Consider the following 27,059-nt stretch of genomic DNA (forward strand, 5'->3'; position numbering starts at 1 on the left):
AATAATGTCGTTTTTACTCCATACATTTATCCCGACATCCAAAAGTACATGTTAGATTTTGAATGCTTAGCAGGACAGAAAATTGTCAATTTCCCACACTTATCAAGAGAACAACTCTAGTCACCTCTAATGCCTATGATCTGACCGACTCACTAAACAAATGCTTAATTTCTCAACTGTGTTGGAGTGTGCACCTGGCTATCTGTAAATTTAAAAAACAAGAAAATTGTGCTGTCTGGTTTATAAAGTAATTTGAAATGTATACTTTTTACCCATACTTTTACTGGGTGACTTTCACTTTACTTGAGTTATTTTCTATTAAGGTATCTTTACTTTTACTCAAGTATGACAATTATGTACTTCTTCCACCACTGGCATTATACATTATACACTGCTCAAAAAAATAAAGGGAACACTTAAACAACACAATGTAACTCCAAGTCAATCACACTTCTGTGAAATCAAACTGTCCACTTAGGAATCAACACTGATTGACAATAAATGTCACATGCTGTTGTGCAAATGGAATAGACAACAGGTGGAAATTATAGGCAATTAGCAAGACACCCCCAATAAAGGAGTGGTTCTGCAGGTGGTGACCACAGACCACTTCTCAGTTCCTATGCTTCCTGGCTGATGTTTTGGTCACTTTTGAATGCTGGCGGTGCTTTCACTAGTGGTAGCATGAGACGGAGTCTACAACCCACACAAGTGGCTCAGGTAGTGCAGCTCATCCAGGATGACACATCAATGCGAGCTGTGGCAAGAAGGTTTGCTGTGTCTGTCAGCGTAGTGTCCAGAGCATGGAGACGCTACCAGGAGATAGGCCAGTACATCAGGAGACGTAGAGGAGGCCGTAGGAGGGCAACCACCCAGCAACAGGACCGCTACCTCCGCCTTTGTGCAAGGAGGAGCACTACCAGAGCCCTGCAAAATGACCTCCAGCAGTCCACAAATGTGCATGTGTCTGCTCAAACGGTCAGACCCCTTGTGAGACCATATGCTGGTGCGGTTGGCCCTGGGTTCCTCCTAATGCAAGACAATGCTAGACCTCATGTGGCTGGAGTGTGTCAGCAGTTCCTGCAAGAGGAAGGCATTGATGCTATGGACTGGCCCGCCCGTTCCCCAGATCTGAATCCAATTGAGCACATCTGGGACATTATGACCCGCTCCATCCACCAATGCCACGTTGCACCACAGACTGTCCAGGAGTTGGCGGATGCTTTAGTCCAGGTCTGGGAGGAGATCCCTCAGGAGACCATCCGCCACCTCATCAGGAGCATGCCCAGGCGTTGTAGGGAGGTCATACAGGCACGTGGAGGCCACACACTACGGAGCCTCATTTTGACTTGTTTTAAGTACATTACATCAAAGTTGGGTCAGCCTGTAGTGTGGTTTTCCACTTTAATTTTGAGTGTGACTCCAAATCCAGACCTCCATGGGTTGATACATTTGATTTCCATTGATAGTTGAATGTGCTGACAAAAATCACACAAATTATGTAAAGAAAAAAGTATTTAATAAGAATATTTCATTCATTCAGATCTAGGATGTGTTATTTTAGTGTTCCCTTTGTTTTTGAGCAGTGTACATTGTTGCAACTGCCCTTGTCTATCAGTTTTGTAGACCCCAGGAAGAGTAGCTGCTGCTTCTGCAAAAACTAAAATGGGGATCCAAATAAACAGTGTGCATTTGCCATGGTTCTCAGTTAACTTAGTGGAAAAAAACAAGAGACCAAACAGCTAAATGGATTTCAACTCATTTTCTTTAATATGCACAAGAGTTGAAAGGAACATTGTGAGCCACCTTAAAGAGATATGGATTCTAAAATGTATAAAAAGTAAGACAGAGGCCAAAATGCTATCTGTTGCTTTTTCGTCTTTAGTACATGTTTCGTTAGCAAGTAAAAATCTTGCCCAAAAGCATAAGCTTGTATCAGTTGCTGATACAAGACAAAAATTCCATTCTTTAAAGTGGCTCTCATTCTATGTCTCTAGAATCTAGATCAATGACTGTACACCAGCTAGACTTTGTTCATCGGTTGTGAATGGCTAGTCCAAAAAGGCATGGGCCGCTCCCCTGAAATAATCCCCATTCCTTCTCAGTAGTTAGCAGCCAAAACATAACTACATTAGTCCAAATGTAATTTTTGTTTTTTTCCCGGTCCCTTCACAAATAAATGCTGGAGGGAAATCAAGACAAAAGTCCAGTTCACAAGAGAATTTTCAATCAAGTCATCGATCACGTTACACGTTTAAAAACAAAACTTCCCTGTTAATCTTTCAACTGTAAAAACATTACAGCTTCGCAAAGTGAACCGATCGATGGATGACTGGCAAAATGCAGCTGCTTTGTACAGACCAAACTTCAGACAGTTGGGGAAATACTCTTAAATTGTAGAATTAGATGTAGCATATAGAACAACTGTATGGTCAATGGACCATTGCAATGCAACCATAGCTTTGACTTATCGAAGCAAACATTGCTTTCCACACACAGTAAGCAGAGGGAGGGGTGACTGAAGTGTACATAAGACTGAATAGAAACTGCAGATGTGGAATCTACACAGATGAAATCAGTGTTACATCGTCTTTCTCTGTCCCTCTACCAATATATCTATCTAAAATATTTCCTCAAATTCTTGAGTCATTAAATTCAATGTCCGACGATATGTCTCCCCTGCAAGAGGAGATGGATGTCTTTTGGAAAAGCCCAGTTGAAGTCTGGTTTAAGGCTTATGTTGTTGAGGAGTTTCTCATTAGAACCTGGTAAGAGGGACTGATCCAAAACCCAGTTTAGAGGTTCTGAGGAGATGTGCGTTTGGTTCCAGCTCAACTCCACTCCCCTTGCCCCTCCTTTCAACCCAAAAACCTTTCCATCAGCAAGCCATCCATAGATCAATGCTACAAAGTCTTCCTTGTTATTAATTTCAGAATTTCCCTGTTGCATAATTTTAAATATATATTTTTTGTACTGTAAATCCATTGTTTTTCATGATGATTTCACAACTAAAAGGAAAAATATTATAGTGGTGGGTGGTTGTTGAAATCTGTTCAGTCCACTTGGGAATATGTCGACTGCTCACTTCTCTACCCTCTGAGAAGGGTTTTGAGAGCATTCATTCTCAGGGTTCTGTTCCAAAAAAACTGTAGTTCAATGAGGACTGAATAATTAACAGCCCTTTGATGAGGTCATCAATTAGAATGTTTAACAAAGGACGGCCTAGATGCTGTCCGTACTCCACAAAAGAGTCAATTAACTCGGAGGTTGAGTGTCTTCAGTCGCTGTGTCCAACGTGCTCTGATCCTAGACCATGAGACCAGACTCCAGAGAAGAGCACGCCTTTAAATGAGACCATTCCTCTTCTTTGCTGATATGATGATTGGTAGAACAAGATCATTGGTCCATGCACACAGATGACTTCAGTCTCTTCAGTGTGTATGTGTGTGTGTGAACGTGTCTGAGTAAGAGGATAATAGCAACTTTTTGGCAACTGCAGGAATGACGGACGAGGCGTTTTCTCTTTCTGGAACATTTATAAGCATCGCTGTGAGATGCTTGAAAAGAGATGGATAACAATGATCCTTCCTTCAGTGCTTGAACTGTTGTTGTTAGTGAGTCAGTGATTGATGTTGGGAAGGAGGTGACTGGAGGGTTCAGAGCAGCTAGAGAGTTAGACCTACTAGGTGGCCGTTTGCCTTTAAAACTTGAACTCCTTTGCTTGCAGGTTGGTGGCGGGGTCAAAGTTGAATGTTCCGCCCTGAGTGGCTTCGGGGATCAAGCTGGGATCCTCATCAATCTAAAAATAGAGAAGGAAAATAAATGGATCAGGGTGGTGCCATAGATGAACAAACACAGAGTGGAGACTAGATTCACTGTCACTACACAAAACATAGGTCCATTTTTCATTAGATTTTATATAGAATTTTGTAGCAAGGCCTATAGCCGATTCCTCAGTCTTACCCCATTGACAGAGGAAGTGGAGGAAAAAGGCCCTGCGTTTCTGTAGCACACATCCTACACCCAGCACAGCATTGTCAGGACAGCGCTGGGTTCTAACGGTGTGCAAACTGTAGGGCTTCTGTCAGAGCAGAGGTACTCACATCGTCTCCTGAGAAGTACTGGTCGATGATCTCGAAGGCTAGTTTGTAGATATCCTCGTTTTCATGCTGCTGAAGGTTCTCGATCTTCTCTAGACCTGATGGGCAGAGAGAAATTATCATGAAAGTCCATCGCAGTGAATCAATCTAGAATGTGTGCTTCACAATAGCAACACTACACTGTCATACAATGGCAACATGGTGAACTGACACACAAGCACTCCCCCCTCTAACACACACACTAACCTCCACACTCCTCTATGATCTCAGCGATGGTGCTGGCCTCTTCCCCGGCCATGATGAGGACGTTCTTGAGGCCGTCTAGGACCACCTGAACCACCTGGGAGTCCTTCACAGACAGCAGGCTGCAGAACGGAGGAACCACATTCTGCTGCACCAGGTACTCCACCTATAGGGTCGGGTAGAACATAGCAGATCAGCCTATCAGGGCCTTGCTTTGCCTACAGACGGGTAAACTTAACCAGCCAATCAGGACCATACAAAACGCAACGCTGTATGGATTGGGTATTGATGTAAACAGCCCTGGTAGAACATACCTGATCTTTTCTTCCACTTATTGTCAAGTTGCTGATGGCCCAGGCTGCCTCCTTCTGTGTGCCAAAGTCTCCCTGCAGACAAACACAGAGAGAGGTTGTCAGTGGTTAGGGTAGTGTTCCCTACAGATCTCCACAAGAACATAGGGGCTACATAATGCTTCGTAGGGCTACATAAGGGCTCAGCGACTCACCTTAGCCAGCTGGTGGATGATCATGGGCAGCAGGCCAGCGTCGATGACGGCCTGCACCTGCTGCTGGTTGCCTGCTGTGATGTTGGACAGGAACCACACGGCCTCCTAGTGGGCGGGAGGGATACACACACACACAGGAAGCCATTCAGCTGAGAGAAACCCACAGACACGCACACCATGGACCACATGAGTACGACTGAGACCGTTACACAGAGGTATAGATACTGTTGGAAATAAACGACACTGGGGTCCATCCCATTTCAACGCTACAGGACTTAATTACAGCAAAACAAACATATGCCACCAATAGCATCTAAAAGTGTGCCTGTTACCTTGTTGATCTTCTCCTTGGGGTGTGTGAGCAGGTTGGGGAAGTGCGAGAGGACGTCACAGTTGAGCACCACCTGCGTCTGCTCGTCTGTCCCCGTCACAATGTTCCCCACTGCCCTCAGAGCTGCAGTCTACAGGATATGACATAATAGATGGTTAATGACGTCACAGGAAGTCACACATTCCGTACAGTAAGTTCCAGGTATATTACCCTTCCCACAAGCCTAACCTCAACCATTAGAGGGAAAACTGGAAACTGATCTTAGATCAGAGTAGGGGTGACTTAATCCTACTTAGGGATGTGACGGTCATGAAATCTTGTCAGACGGTGATTGTCAAGCAAATAAACTGTCATTCACACGGTAATTGACAGTTAACATAAACACGTTTAGCATCTCCTGGCTTCCACACAGCCTACAAGTCACTGATGCAGACCGTAGGAACATCTAATAAATCCATGTAATATAGCCTACACCCTCACAATAAATCCAATATTTATTTTAGACAGCTCTAAAGAAAATGTAGTCTATTTCAGAAGACCAGAATAGCATACCGAGTTTCCTTATGATAGATCCTGACCTGGCTATGCCATATGGCTGTGGGCTACACCAGTTTAGCAGACAAGATTTACTTAGAATTCCATGGCATTATTTTATAGTATGAAGAATACAACTGAACATAGCAAAATTAAATAAAGGATATTTTCTCCAAACAATTTAAGAAGTTTGCAAATGCGACTATCCTGTGTTGAACAGTTAAAAAAAACAGGTACTCCTCTATATGTTTAATTGAGTTATTTATGCAACTTTAGTTGATACACCAACATTGGGAATGTTTTCATTTTTAATACATTGTAAGGCTGCATGATGCGACTAATGATGATTTGAATAAAGACTCATGAATGGCATGAGCACTGTTTCTGGTGCAGGCTGCACACCATCAGTCTCTCATTCACAAGTTGACAAGCACTTGATAATATTCTCAACATGCCTCAAATTTCCCAGCGGCATCCCCTTAATCCCCTAAAAAAAATCTATGCCTTTTGCCACTAAAGTGGCCGTTGGGCTGAATATAATAATTATAATTCCTTTCTCCCGGCTGCCGTTTCTCTCATATTTCAAATCTTATTAATTAGCCGATGCCTGTCACGTGATCAGGTCCTTCTCACAGGCATCTCAGCTAAGAAGTAGGCTACAAGTGAAGACCGACACATGCGCGTCGCTCTTATGTTAGAACTGTCCACATTTAGCCTACTTTTCATCAGCCAACAAGATGAGTAGGTCTAACGAACATCAAAAGCACTAGCCTATGTCAATCTACTATCCCCCATAATACAAAAATGTACTTATTCGGTTGGTCAGCTTGTCCTTCTGTGAAATAAATAATTACTCTAAACATACTCTGGGACCATTGTGGAATGCAATAAAGCCCAAATTAATACAACCACTCGCATCAAAATGAGGCTGATGCAACAGATCAGAGCATTTAGCTTAAAATGTTGATCAACTATTAGGCTATTTCATCACATAAGTGCAGCAACGCACACACAGCAATAAGCATGAATGTTCCAAAATGCAATCAATTAGCAGGAAAATACTGTTCTCAAAGTGAACGTAAATGCGATTCTGCGTGTAATGCTTTAATATTAAAAAAGGTGCATTTCTATGGTGAAAATGTAATTCCTCAAACTTGAAACTCAAGCGCCACATATGTATGCCAGTTAGGAACTACACCGGTTGTAAAGTGGATTCATGTGCTTCATTTTAAGAAGTTATTTGGCCACTTTAGTTGTGATACAAATCGTAAAACATATAGGCCTATGGGATAGTCTACATGAGGTGATTGGAAAAAGTTGGGCAAAACAAGGCATGCGCCGTTTGTCTTACTATACACGCTGGGCATCATTCACAAGTGATAATACATCACTCAACTGATACAGCTAATATTGTCACCCATCAGACTATTCTTGATTTAATGCTGTCTCGGAACAGGTGTAGGGAGGGATAGAAATAATGCGATCTCTGCACTTATATAGTGAATGGAGGACGCTGTGGTTTATTTTCATGCCAGCCAGTAGGCTATACTCCTGTTGTAAATATAAGCAATGTGCTTAATATTAGGAAAGTTTAAAAATTAAATATAGTAGGCCTAGCCAATAGAAAGCTGATGGGATCCTCCTCTTTAATAAAGCCATCACTGTTCTCTCACGCAATTGCATAGCCTATTAAAATGTTGCGCAACATGAGCTCTCATGAAGTGTTTGATTAGATTTTCAAATACATTTGCATTGATTTCAGAGTGATTAGAGGGACAATAGAGTGCTGAGTACCAGGCAGTTAGCAAGTTTGGTAGACTACTAATGACCATCAGCAGCAGCATCAAAGCTATAGAAGCGTAGTTACCCTGACTAAACGGTCACGTGGCATTTGACTGTGGACATGACTCATGACCATTGATGTGGCGGTAATACAGTCACAGTAACAACCCTAATCCTACTTCCAATCAGGGGAAAGGAAGCAAACATACCTGAACTTTGACCTCTTGGTGGCTGAGCAGGGGGACGAGGAAGGGAACAACCCCCGAGTCGATGACCATCTGGATCTGTTCGTTCCCTCCGTCTGTGAGATAGGACAAGGCCCACACTGTATCCACTAGGATCTGACCACAGAGAGAGGACAGAGTTAGAACCAGGGAATTTCCATAGGGAATGGCAAAGCAACTAGCTTTGCTGTTGTGATAGTAGGGTGATACTTACATTTATATCAGTGTGGTATATCAATACACAGAGAGCAGGTAGAATCTGGAAGAGGAGGAGAGGAGAGAGAGTCAGGCATAATGATTGGAGGCCTACAATGAAGCAACTATTGAGCAGATCAACAGACAGGACCCAGGGTGTTTTCTGTTTCAGCAGGCAGACACTGCAGACCTCCAGGACCAGGCTAGATGGTTGGGAACAGGGAAGCAGAATGCTAGGCAGCACCCAAAGTGCCAGACCACTTTCCCTAATCAAACCCCCCATCGTCTGATTGTCCTCAGAGCCAAACACATGGAACACAGCCAGAGCTGTTGGGCAAAGGGTTCAGCTTATATTGACGACACAAACATCTATGTGAAGATCATAAATCAGTCAGATTGGCCTCCCGAGTGGTGCAGCATCGCAGTGCTTGAGGCATCACTACAGACCCGGGTTCAATTCCAGGCTGTGTCACAACCGGCCGTGACCAAGAGTCCCTTAGGGCAGCGCACAATTGGCCCAGTGTCGTCAGGGTTAGGGGAGGGTTTGGCCGGGGGGGGCTTTACTTGGATCATCGCGCTAAAGCGACTCGTAGCGGGCCGGGCGCCTGCAGGCTGACTTCGGTCGTCAGCTGGACGGTGTTTCCTCCAACACATTGGTGCAGCTGGCTTCAGGGTTAAGAGGACGGGTGTTAAGAAGCGAGGTTTGGTGGGTCATGTTTCGGAAGACGGATGACACGACCTTCGCCTCTCCCGAGCCCGTTGCAGCGATGAGACAAGATCGTAATTGGATATCAACGAAATTCAGTTAGATTGAATGTCTGTCTTACCTCCTGTACGGTCTCCATGGGGGGCGGTGGGTCCTTGTTGCGGCAGAGATTGACGATGACCCAGGTGACGTTGCGGAGGAAGGTGATGGGGATGGAGGGGTTAATAAACGACAGCAAAGGCTTGACCACGCCCAAGGAGATTACGTAATCCCTGCACTGCGGTCCATCGCCTGCACGGGAAGAACACAGGTGTCATTGACTGGCATCGGCCAGTGTGTGTGTGTGTATGCATGTGTGTGAGCCATCACTCACCGATGATGTTGCCTAGCGCCCACACGGCCTGTTCACATACGTTCTGGTGAGGAGATTGTAGCAGCCGCAGGAATAGAGGCACAGCATCTGGACATGTAGAGAGAAAGGCAGACCCATATGTTAGACAACATTGCAGACAACAGACAGAGACATCAGTTAGAGACAGGTAGAGCAAGACACATAAGTTAGACAGAGGTAGAGTGAGGGTCTGGCAGACAAGAGACAGAGAGATGGGGAAGAGAGTTGAGAACAGGTGTTTCTATACCAGGAACCAGATGGATAGATTGGCTCAAATAGACCGGTCCATTATGTATGCCTGATGGGTCAGTTTGAAACTGGACCACAGAAGAACGAGAAACTACTTACTAGATTTGACCACAGCTTGAGTCTGTTGTGACGTCCCTGATGCTATGTTGGTCAACGCCCAGGCAGCCTCAAACTGGAGAGAGGGACTGGGGAAGAGGAGAGAGTAAATGAGGCTGGCTATATGACGAGACAAACAGAAGCTGTCCCCAGACAACAAAACACGACCAATAAGCCCATCAACAGCACATGGCTACTGATCACCACTAACCCACACCCCTGTCTAATATATATATAAATATACAAACACAAAAGTTTGGGTTCACTTAGAATATCCCTTGTTTTTTAAAGAAAAGCACATTTTCTGTCCATTAAAATAACATCAAATTGATCTGAAATGCAGTGTAGACCTTATTAATGTTGTAAATGACTATTGTAGCTGGAGAAGGCAGATTTTTAATTAAATATATACATTGATGTACAGAGGCCCATTATCAGCAACCATCACTCCTGTGTTCCAATGGCACGTTGTGTTAGCGCAAACTGCCTCTAACCAGAATAGAAAGGAGTGGGAGGCCCCGGTGCACAACTGAGCGAGAGGACAAGTACATTAGTGTCTCGTTTGAGAAACAGGCGCCCCACAAGCCAGCATCCCGGAGTCGCCTCTTCACTGTTGACGTTGAGACTGGTGTTTTGCGGGTACTATTTAATGAAGCTGCCAGTTGAGGACTTGTGAGGCGTCTGTTTCTCAAACTAGACACGAACGTACTTGTCCTCTTGCTCAGTTGTGACCTGGGGCCTCCCACTCCTCTTTATATTCTGGTTAGAGACAGTATGCTCGGTTCTGTGAATGGAGTAGTACACAGCGTTATATGAGATCTTCAGTTTCTTGGCAATTTCTCGCATGGAATAGCCTTCTTTTCTCAGAACAAGAACAGACTGACGAGTTTCAGAAGAAAGTTCTTTGTTTCTGGCCATTTTGAGCCTGTAAATCAAACCCACAAATGCTGATGCTCCAGATACTCACCTAGTCTAAAGAAGGCCAGTTGTATTGCTTCTTTAATCAAAACAACAGTTTTCAGCTGTGCTAACAATTGCAAAATGTTTTTTTTAATGATCAATTGGACTTTTAAAGTGATAATCCAAGTTTAGCTAACACAATGTGCCATTGGAACACAGGAGTGATGGTTGCTGATAATGGGCCTCTGTACGCCCATGTAAATATTACATTAAACATCTGCCATTTCCAGCTACAATAGTCATTTACAACATTAACAATGTCTACACTATATTTCTGATCAATTTGATACTATTTTAATGGACAAAAAAAAAGTGATTTTCTTTCAAAACAAATATATTTCTAAGTGACCCCAAACTTCTGAACGGTAGTGTGTGTGTGTGTATATATATATATATATATATATATATATATATATATATATATATATATATATATCGTTGCCTCAAAGCTCCTGCCTCCATCACCCAACCTCCCCTTTCTACACAACACATACATCCCCCCATGTCTCCAGCAGCACTGTGCCTGTCCAAGCGTGACACCCCACCCTGCACATTAAGCCCTGCCCCCCCGTCTCATCCCACCCACCAGTCCATGTCCAGGGGAGTCCCCCCTAATCGCTCCCCACCCCCATCACTGAAGAGACAGAGCTGTCAGCTGTGGGGCAGCACTAGTGCAGCAGAGCAGAACACACACTTTCTCTCCTATCCGTCTGTGTGTCTGCAGCCTGCTACAGTGTTCACATCAGCCCAGCCATGCGGAGGAGTGAGAGGGCACACCAGTATCCCCAGAGCATGACAGAGAATGTAGAGAGAGACAATGGAGAGAGAGAGAATGGAGAGTGAGCAGTCTGACACATACGGGGCTAGTCTACCCACTCATTCACGCTCCGGTTTTCAGCCTTCTCTCCTTACACACTCCTCCAACTTTTGAATGGGGGGGATCACACAGAATTAACACAGGGGCAATTTAACGCCCCCATCTTTTAATTACTCTTCCAGGGCAAATGTGCCCCATGACCCATACAGTCTCTTCCTCCCCCCATGAAGCAGACTTACTTGTCGTCCCTCTCCAAGCATTTGACCAGGATGGGCAGGATGCCAGACTTAATCAAGTCGTCGATGGGGGGGTTTCTGTCACTGGACAGGAGTTTTCTGGCTGCCTGCACGGCACTGAGCTGGATGAGTCCGTTGTCACTGACAGCATTCTGACAGGAAGGAGAGCGAGAACACGAGGTTAGCTCCAACAGCTCAAGGTGTATGTACGGGATGGGTCTCCACAACACTGACAGAATGCAGGCTTACCTGTAAGATGGCTTCCAGTGTTACATTTTGCTGCAAAACAAAAAACTAGAGTTGTGAGATTTGCTGTAGCTACGCGTTTACATGGTGCAAGGTTAGAGCTAGGAAACATATCCCTGTCATTCCTGAACTTGAAGTCGTAATTTGTAAGTCGCTCTGGATAAGAGCGTCTGCTAAATGACTTAAATGTAAATGTAAATGTAGTGTGAGAGAGAATGAGGACTGACTCACCCCTTTAAAGTCAGAGTCTATGTCTGAGTCTTCCAGGCTCTCCTCCTGTGGAACGTTCCTCTTCTTCAGAAGGTGCTCATCTCGTTTGTTCTGGGGGGAGAAAATATATATATATATTTTTTTTAAGTGTTGAGAATCCTAGAAGGAATATAGGAGTGAATGCTATTGGAAACATTCACCCACACAGCGAGGGAATATATTCCCTGCTTGGTTATGCTCCCATAACCTCCCAGTGATGTTAGTGGCAGATAGCACGAGGGAGGAATGCATCCATCTCTGCACAGACGGGTCTCTTCTACTCTTCATACTGCTATGTGAGAGAACTGCTGTGTCACTCATCCTACATTAGTGGTTTGCTCTTCTGTAAGGGTAGGACATGGCTTTTTATCAGAAAAAAACTGAAGTTCTCTCACACTTATTGTCAAATCATACAGGCCTACTGGATATGTTTCTACAAAACTGCTGGTCAGCTCAGACTTCCTGAAACACTTCTGCAAGCCGCATTCAGAGGACATGATGGGGCCTTAGTGCAAAGACCAAGGGCTCAGAGTAGAGCTGGGCGATATGGACAAAAATCCATACCGCGCCTAAATTGTCTGAATTGATGCAATAATGATAGGTTTGGAACATTGATGTACACCACAGTCTAAAATGATCCTTTAAACTACTAGTATGATGCTTGTACATTTTCTCAAATCACCCATTTTAGAAAATGTATTTGATATCAAACTTCTCTTTTCTCTAATATAGGCTTCTTATCGTAATGAACGATATCAAATAAATGCCTTAAATTAGTGACCGGTATGGTCAGTGTCAATCATTTTCATTGTATCATCCATCTCAGCTCTAGCTCAGAGTCATATTCAAATGGAATGAGTCCACCCCCCACCACAGATGCTGATCTAAGTTCAGTTTGGCACCATCCCCTCTAATAGTCATGGTTCTACCCAGAGAAACTGCTATAGAGTCATACATCCAGAGGAAATGGTCATGGTTCTACCCAGAGGAGCTGCTATAGAGTCATACATCCAGAGGAATGGTCATGGTTCTACCCAGAGCAGCTGCTATAGAGTCATACATCCAGAGGAATGGTCATGGTTCTACCCAGAGCAGCTGCTATAGAGTCATACATCCAGAGGAATGGTCATGGTTCTACCCAGAGCAGCTGCTATAGAGTCATACATCCAGAGGAATGGTCATGGTTCTACCCAGAGCAGCTGCTATAGAGTCATACATCCAGAGGAATGGTCATGGTTCTACCCAGAGCAGCTGCTATAGAGTCATACATCCAGAGGAATGGTCATGGTTCTACCCAGAGCAGCTGCTATAGAGTCATACATCCAGAGGAAATGGTCATGGTTCTACCCAGAGCAGCTGCTATAGTCATACATCCAGAGGAAATGGTCATGGTTCTACCCAGAGCAGCTGCTATAGTCATACATCCAGAGGAATGGTCATGGTTCTACCCAGAGCAGCTGCTATAGTCATACATCCAGAGGAAATGGTCATGGTTCTACCCAGAGCAGCTGCTATAGAGTCATACATCCAGAGGAATGGTCATGGTTCTACCCAGAGCAGCTGCTATAGAGTCATACATCCAGAGGAAATGGTCATGGTTCTACCCAGAGCAGCTGCTATAGAGTCATACATCCAGAGGAATGGTCATGGTTCTACCCAGAGCAGCTGCTATAGAGTCATACATCCAGAGGAAATGGTCATGGTTCTACCCAGAGCAGCTGCTATAGAGTCATACATCCAGAGGAATGGTCATGGTTCTACCCAGAGCAGCTGCTATAGAGTCATACATCCAGAGGAAATGGTCATGGTTCTACCCAGAGCAGCTGCTATAGAGTCATACATCCAGAGGAATGGTCATGGTTCTACCCAGAGCAGCTGCTATAGTCATACATCCAGAGGAAATGGTCATGGTTCTACGCAGAGCAGCTGCTATAGAGTCATACATCCAGAGGAATGGTCATGGTTCTACCCAGAGCAGCTGCTATAGAGTCATACATCCAGAGGAATGGTCATGGTTCTACCCAGAGCAGCTGCTATAGTCATACATCCAGAGGAATGGTCATGGTTCTACGCAGAGCAGCTGCTATAGAGTCATACATCCAGAGGAATGGTCATGGTTCTACCCAGAGCAGCTGCTATAGAGTCATACATCCAGAGGAATTGTCATGGTTCTACCCAGAGCAGCTGCTATAGAGTCATACATCCAGAGGAATGGTCATGGTTCTACCCAGAGCAGCTGCTATAGAGTCATACATCCAGAGGAATGGTCATGGTTCTACCCAGAGCAGCTGCTATAGTCATACATCCAGAGGAAATGGTCATGGTTCTACCCAGAGCAGCTGCTATAGAGTCATACATCCAGAGGAATGGTCATGGTTCTACCCAGAGCAGCTGCTATAGTCATACATCCAGAGGAAATGGTCATGGTTCTACCCAGAGCAGCTGCTATAGAGTCATACATCCAGAGGAATGGTCATGGTTCTACCCAGAGCAGCTGCTATAGTCATACATCCAGAGGAATGGTCATGGTTCTACCCAGAGCAGCTGCTATAGTCATACATCCAGAGGAATGGTCATGGTTCTACCCAGAGCAGCTGCTATAGTCATACATCCAGAGGAAATGGTCATGGTTCTACCCAGAGAAGCTGCTATAGTCATACATCCAGAGGAATGGTCATGGTTCTACCCAGAGCAGCTGCTATAGAGTCATACATCCAGAGGAAATGGTCATGGTTCTACCCAGAGCAGCTGCTATAGTCATACATCCAGAGGAATGGTCATGGTTCTACCCAGAGCAGCTGCTATAGAGTCATACATCCAGAGGAAATGGTCATGGTTCTACCCAGAGCAGCTGCTATAGTCATACATCCAGAGGAAATGGTCATGGTTCTACCCAGAGCAGCTGCTATAGAGTCATACATCCAGAGGAAATGGTCATGGTTCTACCCCGAGCAGCTGCTATAGTCATACATCCAGAGGAATGGTCATGGTTCTACCCAGAGCAGCTGCTATAGAGTCATACATCCAGAGGAAATGGTCATGGTTCTACCCAGAGCAGCTGCTATAGTCATACATCCAGAGGAATGGTCATGGTTCTACCCAGAGGAGCTGCTATAGAGTCATACATCCAGAGGAATGGTCATGGTTCTACCCAGAGCAGCTGCTATAGACATACATCCAGAGGAAATGGTCATGGTTCTACCCAGAGCAGCTGCTATAGTCATACATCCAGAGGAATGGTCATGGTTCTACCCAGAGCAGCTGCTATAGTCATACATCCAGAGGAAATGGTCATGGTTCTACCCAGAGCAGCTGCTATAGAGTCATACATCCAGAGGAATGGTCATGGTTCTACCCAGAGCAGCTGCTATAGTCATACATCCAGAGGAAATGGTCATGGTTCTACCCAGAGCAGCTGCTATAGAGTCATACATCCAGAGGAATGGTCATGGTTCTACCCAGAGCAGCTGCTATAGTCATACATCCAGAGGAAATGGTCATGGTTCTACCCAGAGCAGCTGCTATAGTCATACATCCAGAGGAATGGTCATGGTTCTACCCAGAGCAGCTGCTATAGAGTCATACATCCAGAGGAATGGTCATGGTTCTACCCAGAGCAGCTGCTATAGTCATACATCCAGAGGAAATGGTCATGGTTCTACCCAGAGCAGCTGCTATAGTCATACATCCAGAGGAATGGTCATGGTTTTTTTTTATTTTTTTTTTTATTTCACCTTTATTTAACCAGGTAGGCTAGTTGAGAACAAGTTCTCATTTGCAACTGCGACCTGGCCAAGATAAAGCATAGCAGTGTGAACAGACAACACAGAGTTACACATGGAGTAAACAATTAGCAAGTCAATAACACAGTAGAAAAAATGGGCAGTCTATATACAATGTGTGCAAAAGGCATGAGGAGGTAGGCGAATAATACAATTTTGCAGATTAACACTGGAGTGATAAATGATCAGATGGGCATGTACAGGTAGAGATATTGGTGTGCAAAAGAGCAGAAAAGTAAATAAATAAAAACAGTATAAAAACAGTATGGGAATGAGGTAGGTGAAAAAGGGTGAGCTATTTACCTATAGACTATGTACAGCTGCAGCGATCGGTTAGCTGCTCGGATAGCTGATGTTTGAAGTTGGAGAGGGAGATAAAAGTCTCCAACTTCAGCGATTTTTGCAATTCGTTCCAGTCACAGGCAGCAGAGTACTGGAACGAAAGGCGGCCAAATGAGGTGTTGGCTTTAGGGATGATCAGTGAGATACACCTGCTGGAGCGCGTGCTACGGATGGGTGTTGCCATCGTGACCAGTGAACTGAGATAAGGCGGTGACCAGTGAACTGAGATAAGGCGGAGCTTTACCTAGCATGGACTTGTAGATGACCTGGAGCCAGTGGGTCTGGCGACGAATATGTAGTGAGGGCCAGCCGACTAGAGCATACAAGTCGCAGTGGGGGTGGTATAAGGTGCTTTAGTGACAAAACGGATGGCACTGTGGTAGACTGCATCCAGTTTGCTGAGTAGAGTGTTGGAAGCCATTTTGTAGATGACATCGCCGAAGTCGAGGATCGGTAGGATAGTCAGTTTTACTAGGGTAAGCTTGGCAGCGTGAGTGAAGGAGGCTTTGTTGCGGAATAGAAAGCCGACTCTGGATTTGATTTTTGATTGGAGATGTTTGATGTGAGTCTGGAAGGAGAGTTTGCAGTCTAGCCAGACACCTAGGTACTTATAGATGTCCACATATTCAAGGTTGGAACCATCCAGGGTGGTGATGCTAGTCGGGCATGCGGGTGCAGGCAGCGATCGGTTGAAAAGCATGCATTTGGTTTTACTCGCGTTTAAGAGCAGTTGGAGGCCACGGAAGGAGTGCTGTATGGCATTGAAGCTCGTTTGGAGGTTGGATAGCACAGTGTCCAATGACGGGCCGAAAGTATATAGAATGGTGTCGTCTGCGTAGAGGTGGATCAGGGAATCGCCCGCAGCAAGAGCAACATCATTGATATATACAGAGAAAAGAGTCGGCCCGAGAATTGAACCCTGTGGCACCCCCATAGAGACTGCCAGAGGACCGGACAGCATGCCCTCTGATTTGACACACTGAACTCTGTCTGCAAAGTAATTGGTGAACCAGGCAAGGCAGTCATCCGAAAAACCGAGGCTGTTGAGTCTGCCGATAAGAATTTGGTGATTGACAGAGTCGAAAGCCTTGGCGAGGTCGATGAAGACGGCTGCACAGTACTGTCTTTTATCGATGGCGGTTATGATATCATTTAGTACCTTGAGTGTGGCTGAGGTGCACCCGTGACCGGCTCGGAAACCAGATTGCACAGCGGAGAAGGTACGGTGGGATTCGAGATGGTCAGTGACCTGTTTGTTGACTTGGCTTTCGAAGACCTTAGATAGACAGGGCAGGATGGATATAGGTCTATAGCAGTTTGGGTCCAGGGTGTCTCCCCTTTGAAGAGGGGGATGACTGCGGCAGCTTTCAATCCTTGGGGATCTCAGACGATATGAAAGAGAGGTTGAACAGGCTGGTAATAGGGGTTGCGACAATGGCGGCAGATAGTTTCAGAAATAGCGGGTCCAGATTGTCAAGCCCAGCTGATTTGTACGGGTCCAGGTTTTGCAGCTCTTTCAGAACATCTGCTATCTGGATTTGGGTAAAGGAGAACCTGGAGAGGCTTGGGTGAGGAACTACGGGGGGTGGAGCTGTTGGCCGAGGTTGGAGTAGCCAGGCGGAAGGCATGGCCAGCCGTTGAGAAGTGCTTATTGAAGTTTTCGATAATCATGGATTTATCGGTGGAGACCGTGTTTCCTAGCCTCAGTGCAGTGGGCAGCTGGGAGGAGGTGCTCTTGTTCTCCATGGACTTCACAGTGTCCCAGAACTTTTTGGAGTTGGAGCTACAGGATGCAAACTTCTGCCTGAAGAAGCTGGCCTTAGCTTTCCTGACTGACTGCGTGTATTGGTTCCTGACTTCCCTGAACAGTTGCATATCACGGGGCTATTCGATGCTATTGCAGTCCGCCACAGGATGTTTTTGTGCTGGTCGAGGGCAGTCAGGTCTGGAGTGAACCAAGGGCTGTATCTGTTCTTGGTTCTGCATTTTTTGAACGGAGCATGCTTATCTAAAATGGTGAGGAAGTTACTTTTAAAGAATGACCAGGCATCCTCAACTGACGGGATGAGGTCAATGTCCTTCCAGGATACACGGGCCAGGTCGATTAGAAAGGCCTGCTCACAGAAGTGTTTTAGGGAGCGTTTGACAGTGATGAGGGGTGGTCGTTTGACTGCGGCTCCGTGGCGGATACAGGCGATGAGGCAGTGATCGCTGAGATCCTGGTTGAAGACAGCGGAGGTATATTTGGAGGGCCAGTTGGTCAGGATGACGTCTATGAGGGTGCCCTTGTTTACAGAGTTAGGGTTGTACCTGGTGGGTTCCTTGATGATTTGAGTGAGATTGAGGGCATCTAGCTTAGATTGTAGGACTGCCGGGGTGTTAAGCATATCCCAGTTTAGGTCACCTAACAGAACAAACTCTGAAGCTAGATGGGGGCGATCAATTCACAAATGGTGTCCAGGGCGCAGCTGGGAGCTGACGGGGTCGGTAGCAGGCGGCAACAGTGATAGATTTGTTTCTGGAGAGAGTAATTTTCAAAATTAGTAGTTCAAACTGTTTGGGTATGGACCTGGAAAGTATGACATTACTTTGCAGGCTATCTCTGCAGTAGACTGCGACTCCGCCCCCTTTGGCAGTTCTATCTTGACGGAAGATGTTATAGTTGGGTATGGAAATCTCTGAATTTTTGGTGGCCTTCCTGAGCCAGGATTCAGACACGGCAAGGACATCATGGTTCTACCCAGAGCAGCTGCTATAGTCATACATCCAGAGGAATGGTCATGGTTCTACCCAGAGCAGCTGCTATAGTCATACATCCAGAGGAAATGGCCATGGTTCTACGCAGAGCAGTTGCTATAGAGTCATACATCCAGAGGAAATGGTCATGGTTCTACCCCGAGCAGCTGCTATAGTCATACATCCAGAGGAATGGTCATGGTTCTACCCAGAGCAGCTGCTATAGAGTCATACATCCAGAGGAAATGGTCATGGTTCTACCCAGAGCAGCTGCTATAGTCATACATCCAGAGGAATGGTCATGGTTCTACCCAGAGCAGCTGCTATAGAGTCATACATCCAGAGGAATGGTCATGGTTCTACCCAGAGCAGCTGCTATAGTCATACATCCAGAGGAAATGGTCATGGTTCTACCCAGAGCAGCTGCTATAGTCATACATCCAGAGGAATGGTCATGGTTCTACCCAGAGGAGCTGCTATAGAGTCATACATCCAGAGGAAATGGTCATGGTTCTACCCAGAGCAGCTGCTATAGAGTCATACATCCAGAGGAATGGTCATGGTTCTACCCAGAGCAGCTGCTATAGTCATACATCCAGAGGAAATGGTCATGGTTCTACCCAGAGCAGCTGCTATAGAGTCATACATCCAGAGGAATGGTCATGGTTCTACCCAGAGCAGCTGCTATAGTCATACATCCAGAGGAATGGTCATGGTTCTACCCAGAGGAGCTGCTATAGAGTCATACATCCAGAGGAATGGTCATGGTTCTACCCAGAGCAGCTGCTATAGTCATACATCCAGAGGAAATGGTCATGGTTCTACCCAGAGCAGCTGCTATAGTCATACATCCAGAGGAATGGTCATGGTTCTACCCAGAGCAGCTGCTATAGAGTCATACATCCAGAGGAATGGTCATGGTTCTACCCAGAGCAGCTGCTATAGTCATACATCCAGAGGAAATGGTCATGGTTCTACCCAGAGCAGCTGCTATAGAGTCATACATCCAGAGGAATGGTCATGGTTCTACCCAGAGCAGCTGCTATAGTCATACATCCAGAGGAATGGTCATGGTTCTACCCAGAGCAGCTGCTATAGTCATACATCCAGAGGAAATGGTCATGGTTCTACCCAGAGCAGCTGCTATAGTCATACATCCAGAGGAAATGGTCATGGTTCTACCCAGAGCAGCTGCTATAGAGTCATACATCCAGAGGAATGGTCATGGTTCTACCCAGAGCAGCTGCTATAGAGTCATACATCCAGAGGAATGGTCATGGTTCTACCCAGAGCAGCTGCTATAGTCATACATCCAGAGGAAATGGTCATGGTTCTACCCAGAGGAGCTGCTATAGAGTCATACATCCAGAGGAATGGTCATGGTTCTACCCAGAGCAGCTGCTATAGTCATACATCCAGAGGAATGGTCATGGTTCTACCCAGAGCAGCTGCTATAGAGTCATACATCCAGAGGAATGGTCATGGTTCTACCCAGAGGAGCTGCTATAGAGGCATACGTCCAAGACAAGCCTGTGTGTCTGACGAACCTACTTAATGGCCCCTGGCCAGAGCTCTGTGCTTCCGCAGGCCAGGAGAGAGAAACCCTCCCCAAGGCTGAGGGGTAAGACCAGTCTGGCCTCTCTGACAGGGTGGGAGAGCGAGAGGGATGACCTAAATACAGCCAAGGCACCCTGACTCCCCAACAACAACCTGAGCATAAGGGGAGGGGGGGGGGTTCCTCACACACACCTATTTAGAAACTAAATGACTCCACAGATAGAACAGCCCATAAGGGGCAGGGGGTGTACCAGGCTGCTCTGTCTCGGCCAATTGGATAAACAGACTGCAACATTTCCCGTCAAAATAAAGGTGAATTAATTCTATAACCCTGCTTCCACCTAACATCCAAGTCCCAGAGAGACTTAACAGGATGAAAAAAGGGCCTGCATGTATCAATTAAATGTACAGTTGTACCTCTTATTTTGGTATGGGTGGCACATGACAGACACAGCAGAGCTGGAATGGCATCTGTGAAGTGGGCCAGGACACAAACAGAGACCAGAGAGGTGTGGTAGGGTGGGAGGTGAAGGGTGAAACTCAAGAGGATAGTGTGGAGATTTAGCCTTTCTAATTTCAGTGTGGGGAGGAGCAGAAGTAGGCTAATGGGTTAGTCCACTGGATGCAACTGAACTATAAACAGTCAATAGAGATGCTGAGGCTCACCTTTCTCAGCTCCACTGTCACTTCATTGCGATGTCTTCGCATAGTCTGTAAGAGAGAGGAGCACAGTCAGAGATGAGCCTAACTACTGGAGCATTAAAAAGACAGCCCATACACTCAAACAAACCCCATGCAATGTTAGTCAATTGGAACTGGCTCCATTTTGTTTACAGACTGGGCTTTTGATTACAAGTGTACTGCTGCATGTTGGCAACTGGCGGCAGAGGATCATGTATTCTTCATTGCCAGTCGGGACATCCTGGTTCATATTACTAACGCTGTGTAACCTCCCTCATGCAAGCAATGATTCTGTTTACATTTATCCACCAAATCAAAGGTGTGACCCTCTGCTGCTGGCAAAACCCTGCCCCTGATCTGACACCCTAACTCAAGGTCGCAGTAAAAACAGATGTGGTTCCGTATGTGTTTGAAACACTCCATCTATTGAAGACGGAACACAATGTTTTGTCAACACTGCCTTTTGTGGGAACTGTGTTTAGGGAGGATAGTGAATCAACCATGAGAGAACGCCTGAGAGTGGGTCAGCTGGGAGGAGGAAGTCAGAGACCTCTGAAACTCAACAACGATCGATCAAATCTATGGAATTCCAAGCATTTCTCTGGGACACTCATTCCATGCTGGGACAAGAGGGCAACTTCCTGTGAGAGGGAAGACTGCCTCAGCTCCTGGACAACACACCAGAGGTCTTCAACCTTTCTTTACATTTGAATACTACTTATTCTGCATAGCCAATGTTGATTGTGGAGTATCCTGTTATATGTTGGGATTATTATTGTATTGTAACAACGTCATACACGGCAGTCACTGTAGCCCTCTGTGGTGGTTGGTGTAGGTCAGAACTTGTGAAAGGGATACATTTTCTGTAACCTACAGCTTTTAACATTCCTTGAAGTCTAAACACAGCCTAAATCTCACTGAAGATGCTGTGCGTGTCCTCTCTAATGCAGTAGAATTCAGCACTATAGAAGCAGGGTGAGTGTGTTGCCCTGGGGCACTTCTATAGATCTGATAGGTTACTGTGCCTAAAGGATAGGGGCTGTATCTGGACAAGGCCTTTCATCTCTGACAACAAGTGATCCATTTCGTATTCTTGGCTTAGCTGCTGCAAGCTTATCAGCAGGGCTGGTGGGTCGTCAGACATGTGCAAGTCACACTGGCACTTGGCCGCAAAACAACCATGCCACACTTCTGTTTCCTCTCTGCTCAATATAGCACATACCAGATGGACAGTAATCCATCATGCCCTCCATCCGAGATTACTGTGTTTCTAATACATAAGAATATGGGATAGTCAACATGTTATGTCGTCCCAAAAGTGGAAGATTTACGTTAAGGATGTGTGATCAATACAGATACAAGGTAAATGGCATGTCCCTTTGAATTAAATGTGTGGCCCTAATCATCGAGTACTGGGTTTTAATTTTACCTTTATTTAAATAGGCAAGTCAGTTAAGAACAAATTCTTATTTACAAAAGACTGCCTACCCCGCCAATCGTTCACCGACCTATGAGTCTCCAAACACGGCAGGTTGTGTTACAATCGAACCAAGGTCTGTCGTGACGCCTCTAGCACTGAGAGGCAGTGCCTTAGACCGCTGCGCCACACTGGAGGGGTATTGAATCAGCATGGTGACAGTAGCATCATTAGCTTTAGTTCCAGATGTGCTATGGTGTTTATGGTGCAACTGCTCTAACTCACTGTTTGTTAAACACCCACCCTGCGGTCACTGGGACATTGAATTACAAGCTGTTCATTCACGTATGAGTTAGTTAGCTGGGTATATTATTATGAACTGATTAATAACGCCGAATCTCAACTGTTGCAGCCGTGGAAGTTGAGTTGTGCTAGTGGTTTTGTAACAGTTAATGTGCATCATCCGCCCATTTTGACACATACAACTAGCTATAATTAGCTGGTTTGGTTAGCTAGTAAGCGTATCGAGCTCAGTTAAGTTACAGTGACTGACTTGCCAACTCGAAATATCAAATGTCATGCCCATGACCAACATCAAGATAGTTAGTTGTCTGGTGCCTTTTACCAATTATAACTATTACTTTCATTTAGTTTAGTTGATGCCAGAATAGTTCATTTCCAAAAATATGTTCCTCACAACCTAGCTAGCTGCTAGCAAGCACAGAGTTAGCAACTTTCCTGGCTAGCTAGCAGGCCTTGCGAAAGCCGCGCCCGCTCCGCATGATACACTTTAGTTAGTTAGTGAATGTGGATGATATCATAATCGGCGACACATTATAGAAAAAGATAACTTCAACACGGACGGACAATGAATACTGCAGCAACCAAACCGAATTCAGAACTAGGTAACCCCGAGTGTTCGCAAGCACTCGTTGCTAACGGCTAGTTAGCCAGCCAGCTAACGTTAGCCTAGCTAGATTCTCACCTCGACATCGCGCCCCTTATTTTTGAAGCTCTTAATTCGGTGGTTCTCCAAATCGGCGTTTTCTGCCATGGCTGTCTGTGTTCGGGATGTTTGGCTATCCTGCGCTTGAAGCTCCGGTGGAAAAGAGAAAACGTACTGCTGTTTTGCCGAGGGTGGCTGTCCAGACGTGATACACCGCGATGGGATAATCTCGTCAGGGAGGAGCCACGGAATCCTGTCAATTGGGGGAGGAGGACCTATGGCTGGCTAGTATGTGTGCATCCCCTGGTGAACGCACTTCCTTGCAACATTGTTGCGCAATGTAACTTGTTGATACCCTTAAATTGCTGCAATATATCGTTTTTTTTGTCTCCAATGAAGATACTTACTGTACATTATTACCAAACGACTTGCTAATCAACTATGCTATGGGTGGCTACTTTACACGGATTGCTTGCTGTTGTTGACAGATAGGTTGGATTTGAGCCCAAAGGGAGGACTTCATTATGAAGAATCACTGAAGATCAATGCTTCACAAATTAAACAAGAAATGAATTGACTTTACTGTTAATCCACACAAATGTAGCTACACTAATATTTGAACAGAAAAACAATCAAATCCCTACTACAGTTTGTTGTTTATTATTGCTTTAATGTATTACCTACAACTAAATAAACATTATCACATTGAATTTGAGGAAACTACATAAACATATGCTCACATATTTACCCATCCTATTTTTTTTTCAGATTAGTGCAGATTAAGTGCCACTCACTGTCATTTATTGAACTAAATGGACAGGAGGGTAGACTGAATAAAAGAGACACAAAGCTAAAGCATAAAAAACAATGCAACAAAAAAAAGGATCATGCTAATCCCATGTTGAATGTAGATGTAACTTTAGACCAATGTCTACTGTCAGGAGCCAAACCAACCATCCGGGGGGCCAACCTCTCTGTACTCCATTTAGTAACTTTAGTACCACTTGAAGTTGCTGAGGGGAGCACAGCTCATAATTATGGCTGGAATGGAATGAATTGAATGGCATCAAACACATGGTAACCATGTATTTGATACTTTTCCGCTCCAGCCATAACCACAAGCCCGTCCTCCCCAATTAAGGTGCCTCCAACCTCCTGTGTTTTATTACTAAATTTACTCCATTGGGGCTCAATGATCAATTTCAATTTGTGGCTCATATTAGCCCCTAGTGGTAACATTCTGAACTGTCACCAGCCTCTCCAACTGAAGTTATGTGACTGCACTCACCTAGCATGAAATTTGTTTTGTTTACAGTTGGTGTTGCCAGGATATGTTCACTGAATACCACTCCTCTCCTTAGACCCATTATTGTCTGCAATGATTTAAACTGTCAGTCATCTAAACATGAGTGCCCAGGACTTAATAACATTCAATATTGGAGGTCAAACATTCACCACTACTCTGTTAACTCTCAGAAGACACCAAGACTCAAGAATAGCTAGGATCCTGGATGGCAAAGACGCAGATTTTAAATTTATCAGTGGACAAGTTTTTGTAGATAGAGATGGGACTTTCTTTAAATACATCCTGGATTATATGAGGACAGGTCAAATCACCTTGCCAGCAGAATTCTCTGACTACAATGGCTTGGCTCAAGAAGCACAGTTCTATGGTTTGCATCCTTTGGCACTTTGGGTTGAGAGGAACAGCCATCGATCCAGAGTTGAGGTTCTAGAGTTGCGCTTCTCTGTCCAAGAAACTCACGGATTCTTCCAAATATTCTGCTCCAACAACAAAACTCTGGAGGCTTTGGCAAGAAGGATATCCATTTTTGTGGAACATCCAAATCTGAATGGGAATGTCCCACACCTGCCTCAGAACTCCAGCACACCTCATCCTGTACCGGTCCAGAGACCCTCTCACCACAACATGGTGTTCCACTGTGGGACTGACCAACTAGCCAGGGATGACTTCTCTGCCAGGTGAGGGGAAGTTACACTCACCCGTAGGCTATTATACCCATCTCAGTGTCTCCCATTGGCCAATTCCTCAAGGGCTCCATATTGTATGATGAGTTTATTAGTCACATGCACAGAGTTGCAGATGTAATTGCAGGGTACAGTGAAATTCTTAAGCTCCGAGCTCCAACAGTGCAGGTTAAAAAGATAAGTGAATGAAAAAATACAAATAATAATTAAAATATATACATATTTACAACTGTAACACTAACACATGTCCATTGGGGGGTGGGGGCAGGGTAAAGGTAGAATGTCCCTGAGGAATTGTCCATTGGGGGAGCAGCAGGGGGGAAGTGAGAAGTCCGGGACCATGGGGAGCAGGTAGCTGCCTAGTGTATAGGCACTCACCTGTGTAATGTTAGGGGAAACACTGGATCCTTAATAACTCTTGTATGTTTATTCAAAGAACTATATTATGCACAATTTTTAAAGACCAAACTTGCATTGTTTTACTCTTACAGGTTTGTAACTATTGAGCCTGATGACAGAAAGCTTCTCAACAGCACCAACGTCCTGGGCCTGCTGGTAGACACCCTTCTGAAGGATGGGTTTCGCCTGATCGACACAAGGACAGTTTCCCAAGAGGAGAAGACTGAATGCTACATGTTTGAAAGGAGCAGGAATACCCAGATCGTTGTACTGAGTGAAACCCCCAGGGCAGAACATCTCAGAAGACAGGACACACAGAGCCAGCTTGGTGAAGGAAAGAAAAAGTGAACTCAGTGTCAGGGTGCATCTCAAAAGTCTGAAGTGGTTCCCTTTCCATGTCCAGTTCTGTCATATCAGTGGACTTCAGACTATTGAGATGGATCCATTCTCTGCGAGTCAGACTGGATTGACCAGCAGATGGCGACAAAGGATAATAATGTTGATGGCCATAATGTCAATATGCTTCACCTCACCATTAGTCTAAATTTATACAGTATATTTTATTTGACATCAATTTCCTGTGTCCTAAAGTAAATTTCCAAAAGTACAATTCTCTAAATTGAAATAGAATTGAGAATGTATTTGATCAAGAATACAAATAAAACATGAAAAAAAACGTTGTTTTATTCAACCAGGTAGCCCATAGACTGATGTCGAACGGCAATGCTTTGCTTCAACAGCACCGTTAATACTGGAGGCTTCAGCAGTGGTGAACTCCAATATTTACGTGCTGCTACAGCAAGGCAGCCAGTCACAGAATGGCGGTCACAAGCCTCGGATGTCCAGGCTTCGCTCACGTTGTTACAGACATGCACGTAACACCACAGCCATCCTCTCTTGTACCCAGGCTGAACTTTCAAGCCCTTGCCTTAGACACTCATCATAGGTCTGAGAGGATAGGATAGGTGTAAGCACAGGTTGGGCAACTCTGGTCCTGGAGGGCCATGGTGTATGCAGGCTTGTGCTCCGTCACACCTGATTTAATTGATTGTGCTCTTAAACCACAATTAGTTGAATCAGGTGTGTTAGAGCTGGGTTGTAACAAAAGCCTGCATACACCGTGGCCCTCCAGGACATAGCCTAGCAGGTGGAACTATTTGTGTATTGCTTTCACTCTTCCAATCCTTTTTTCCATGTTTCTCCAGGCGTTACTGCAACAGCACAGTACAGCCTGTATCCCTGTATTACCCACAAACCATTCTGTGCTGCTTCAGCACTGCAAGGCCTGACACATCTACACTAACACATTCACACATACCCATCAGCTGTGTATGAAGGATGGCTAG

The 27,059-nt window shown here is 45.2% G+C and overlaps 2 protein-coding genes across 4 annotated transcripts; one reads left to right on the plus strand and one right to left on the minus strand.

Moving 5' to 3' along the window:
* Positions 1-1,747: 1,747 nt before the first annotated feature.
* On the minus strand, positions 1,748-23,508 carry LOC118372382 (importin subunit alpha-4). Of its 2 annotated transcripts, none has more exons than XM_035758244.2 (16): positions 23,365-23,508; positions 20,948-20,992; positions 11,847-11,936; positions 11,619-11,648; positions 11,373-11,521; positions 9,360-9,445; positions 8,994-9,080; positions 8,742-8,911; positions 7,934-7,978; positions 7,705-7,836; positions 5,181-5,309; positions 4,849-4,953; positions 4,658-4,729; positions 4,347-4,509; positions 4,104-4,198; positions 1,748-3,799 (listed from the first exon to the last, which is right to left on the minus strand). In XM_035758244.2, the coding sequence occupies exons 1-16, from the start codon at positions 23,431-23,433 to the stop codon at positions 3,701-3,703; spliced, it is 1,566 nt and encodes a 521-aa protein (XP_035614137.1). In that variant the 5' UTR covers positions 23,434-23,508; the 3' UTR covers positions 1,748-3,700. The 2 variants fall into 2 exon arrangements, with proteins under 2 accessions (XP_035614137.1, XP_052355500.1); XM_052499540.1 differs by having other exon boundaries at positions 8,994-9,084; positions 9,358-9,445.
* LOC118372383 (putative potassium channel regulatory protein) lies at positions 23,481-26,739 on the plus strand. 2 transcript variants are annotated; one of them, XM_035758247.2, is made up of 3 exons: positions 23,481-23,613; positions 24,641-25,308; positions 25,806-26,739. In XM_035758247.2, exons 2-3 carry the CDS (start codon positions 24,731-24,733, stop codon positions 26,059-26,061), a joined length of 834 nt encoding a protein of 277 aa, XP_035614140.1. In that variant the 5' UTR covers positions 23,481-23,613; positions 24,641-24,730; the 3' UTR covers positions 26,062-26,739. The 2 variants fall into 2 exon arrangements, with proteins under 2 accessions (XP_035614140.1, XP_035614139.1); XM_035758246.2 differs by lacking the exon at positions 23,481-23,613 and having other exon boundaries at positions 23,873-25,308.
* The last annotated feature ends 320 nt before the right edge of the window (positions 26,740-27,059 follow it).

Source organism: Oncorhynchus keta, chromosome 37, assembly GCF_023373465.1.
Source record: "Oncorhynchus keta strain PuntledgeMale-10-30-2019 chromosome 37, Oket_V2, whole genome shotgun sequence".
In the NCBI taxonomy this organism is placed as follows: Eukaryota; Metazoa; Chordata; class Actinopteri; order Salmoniformes; family Salmonidae; genus Oncorhynchus; species Oncorhynchus keta.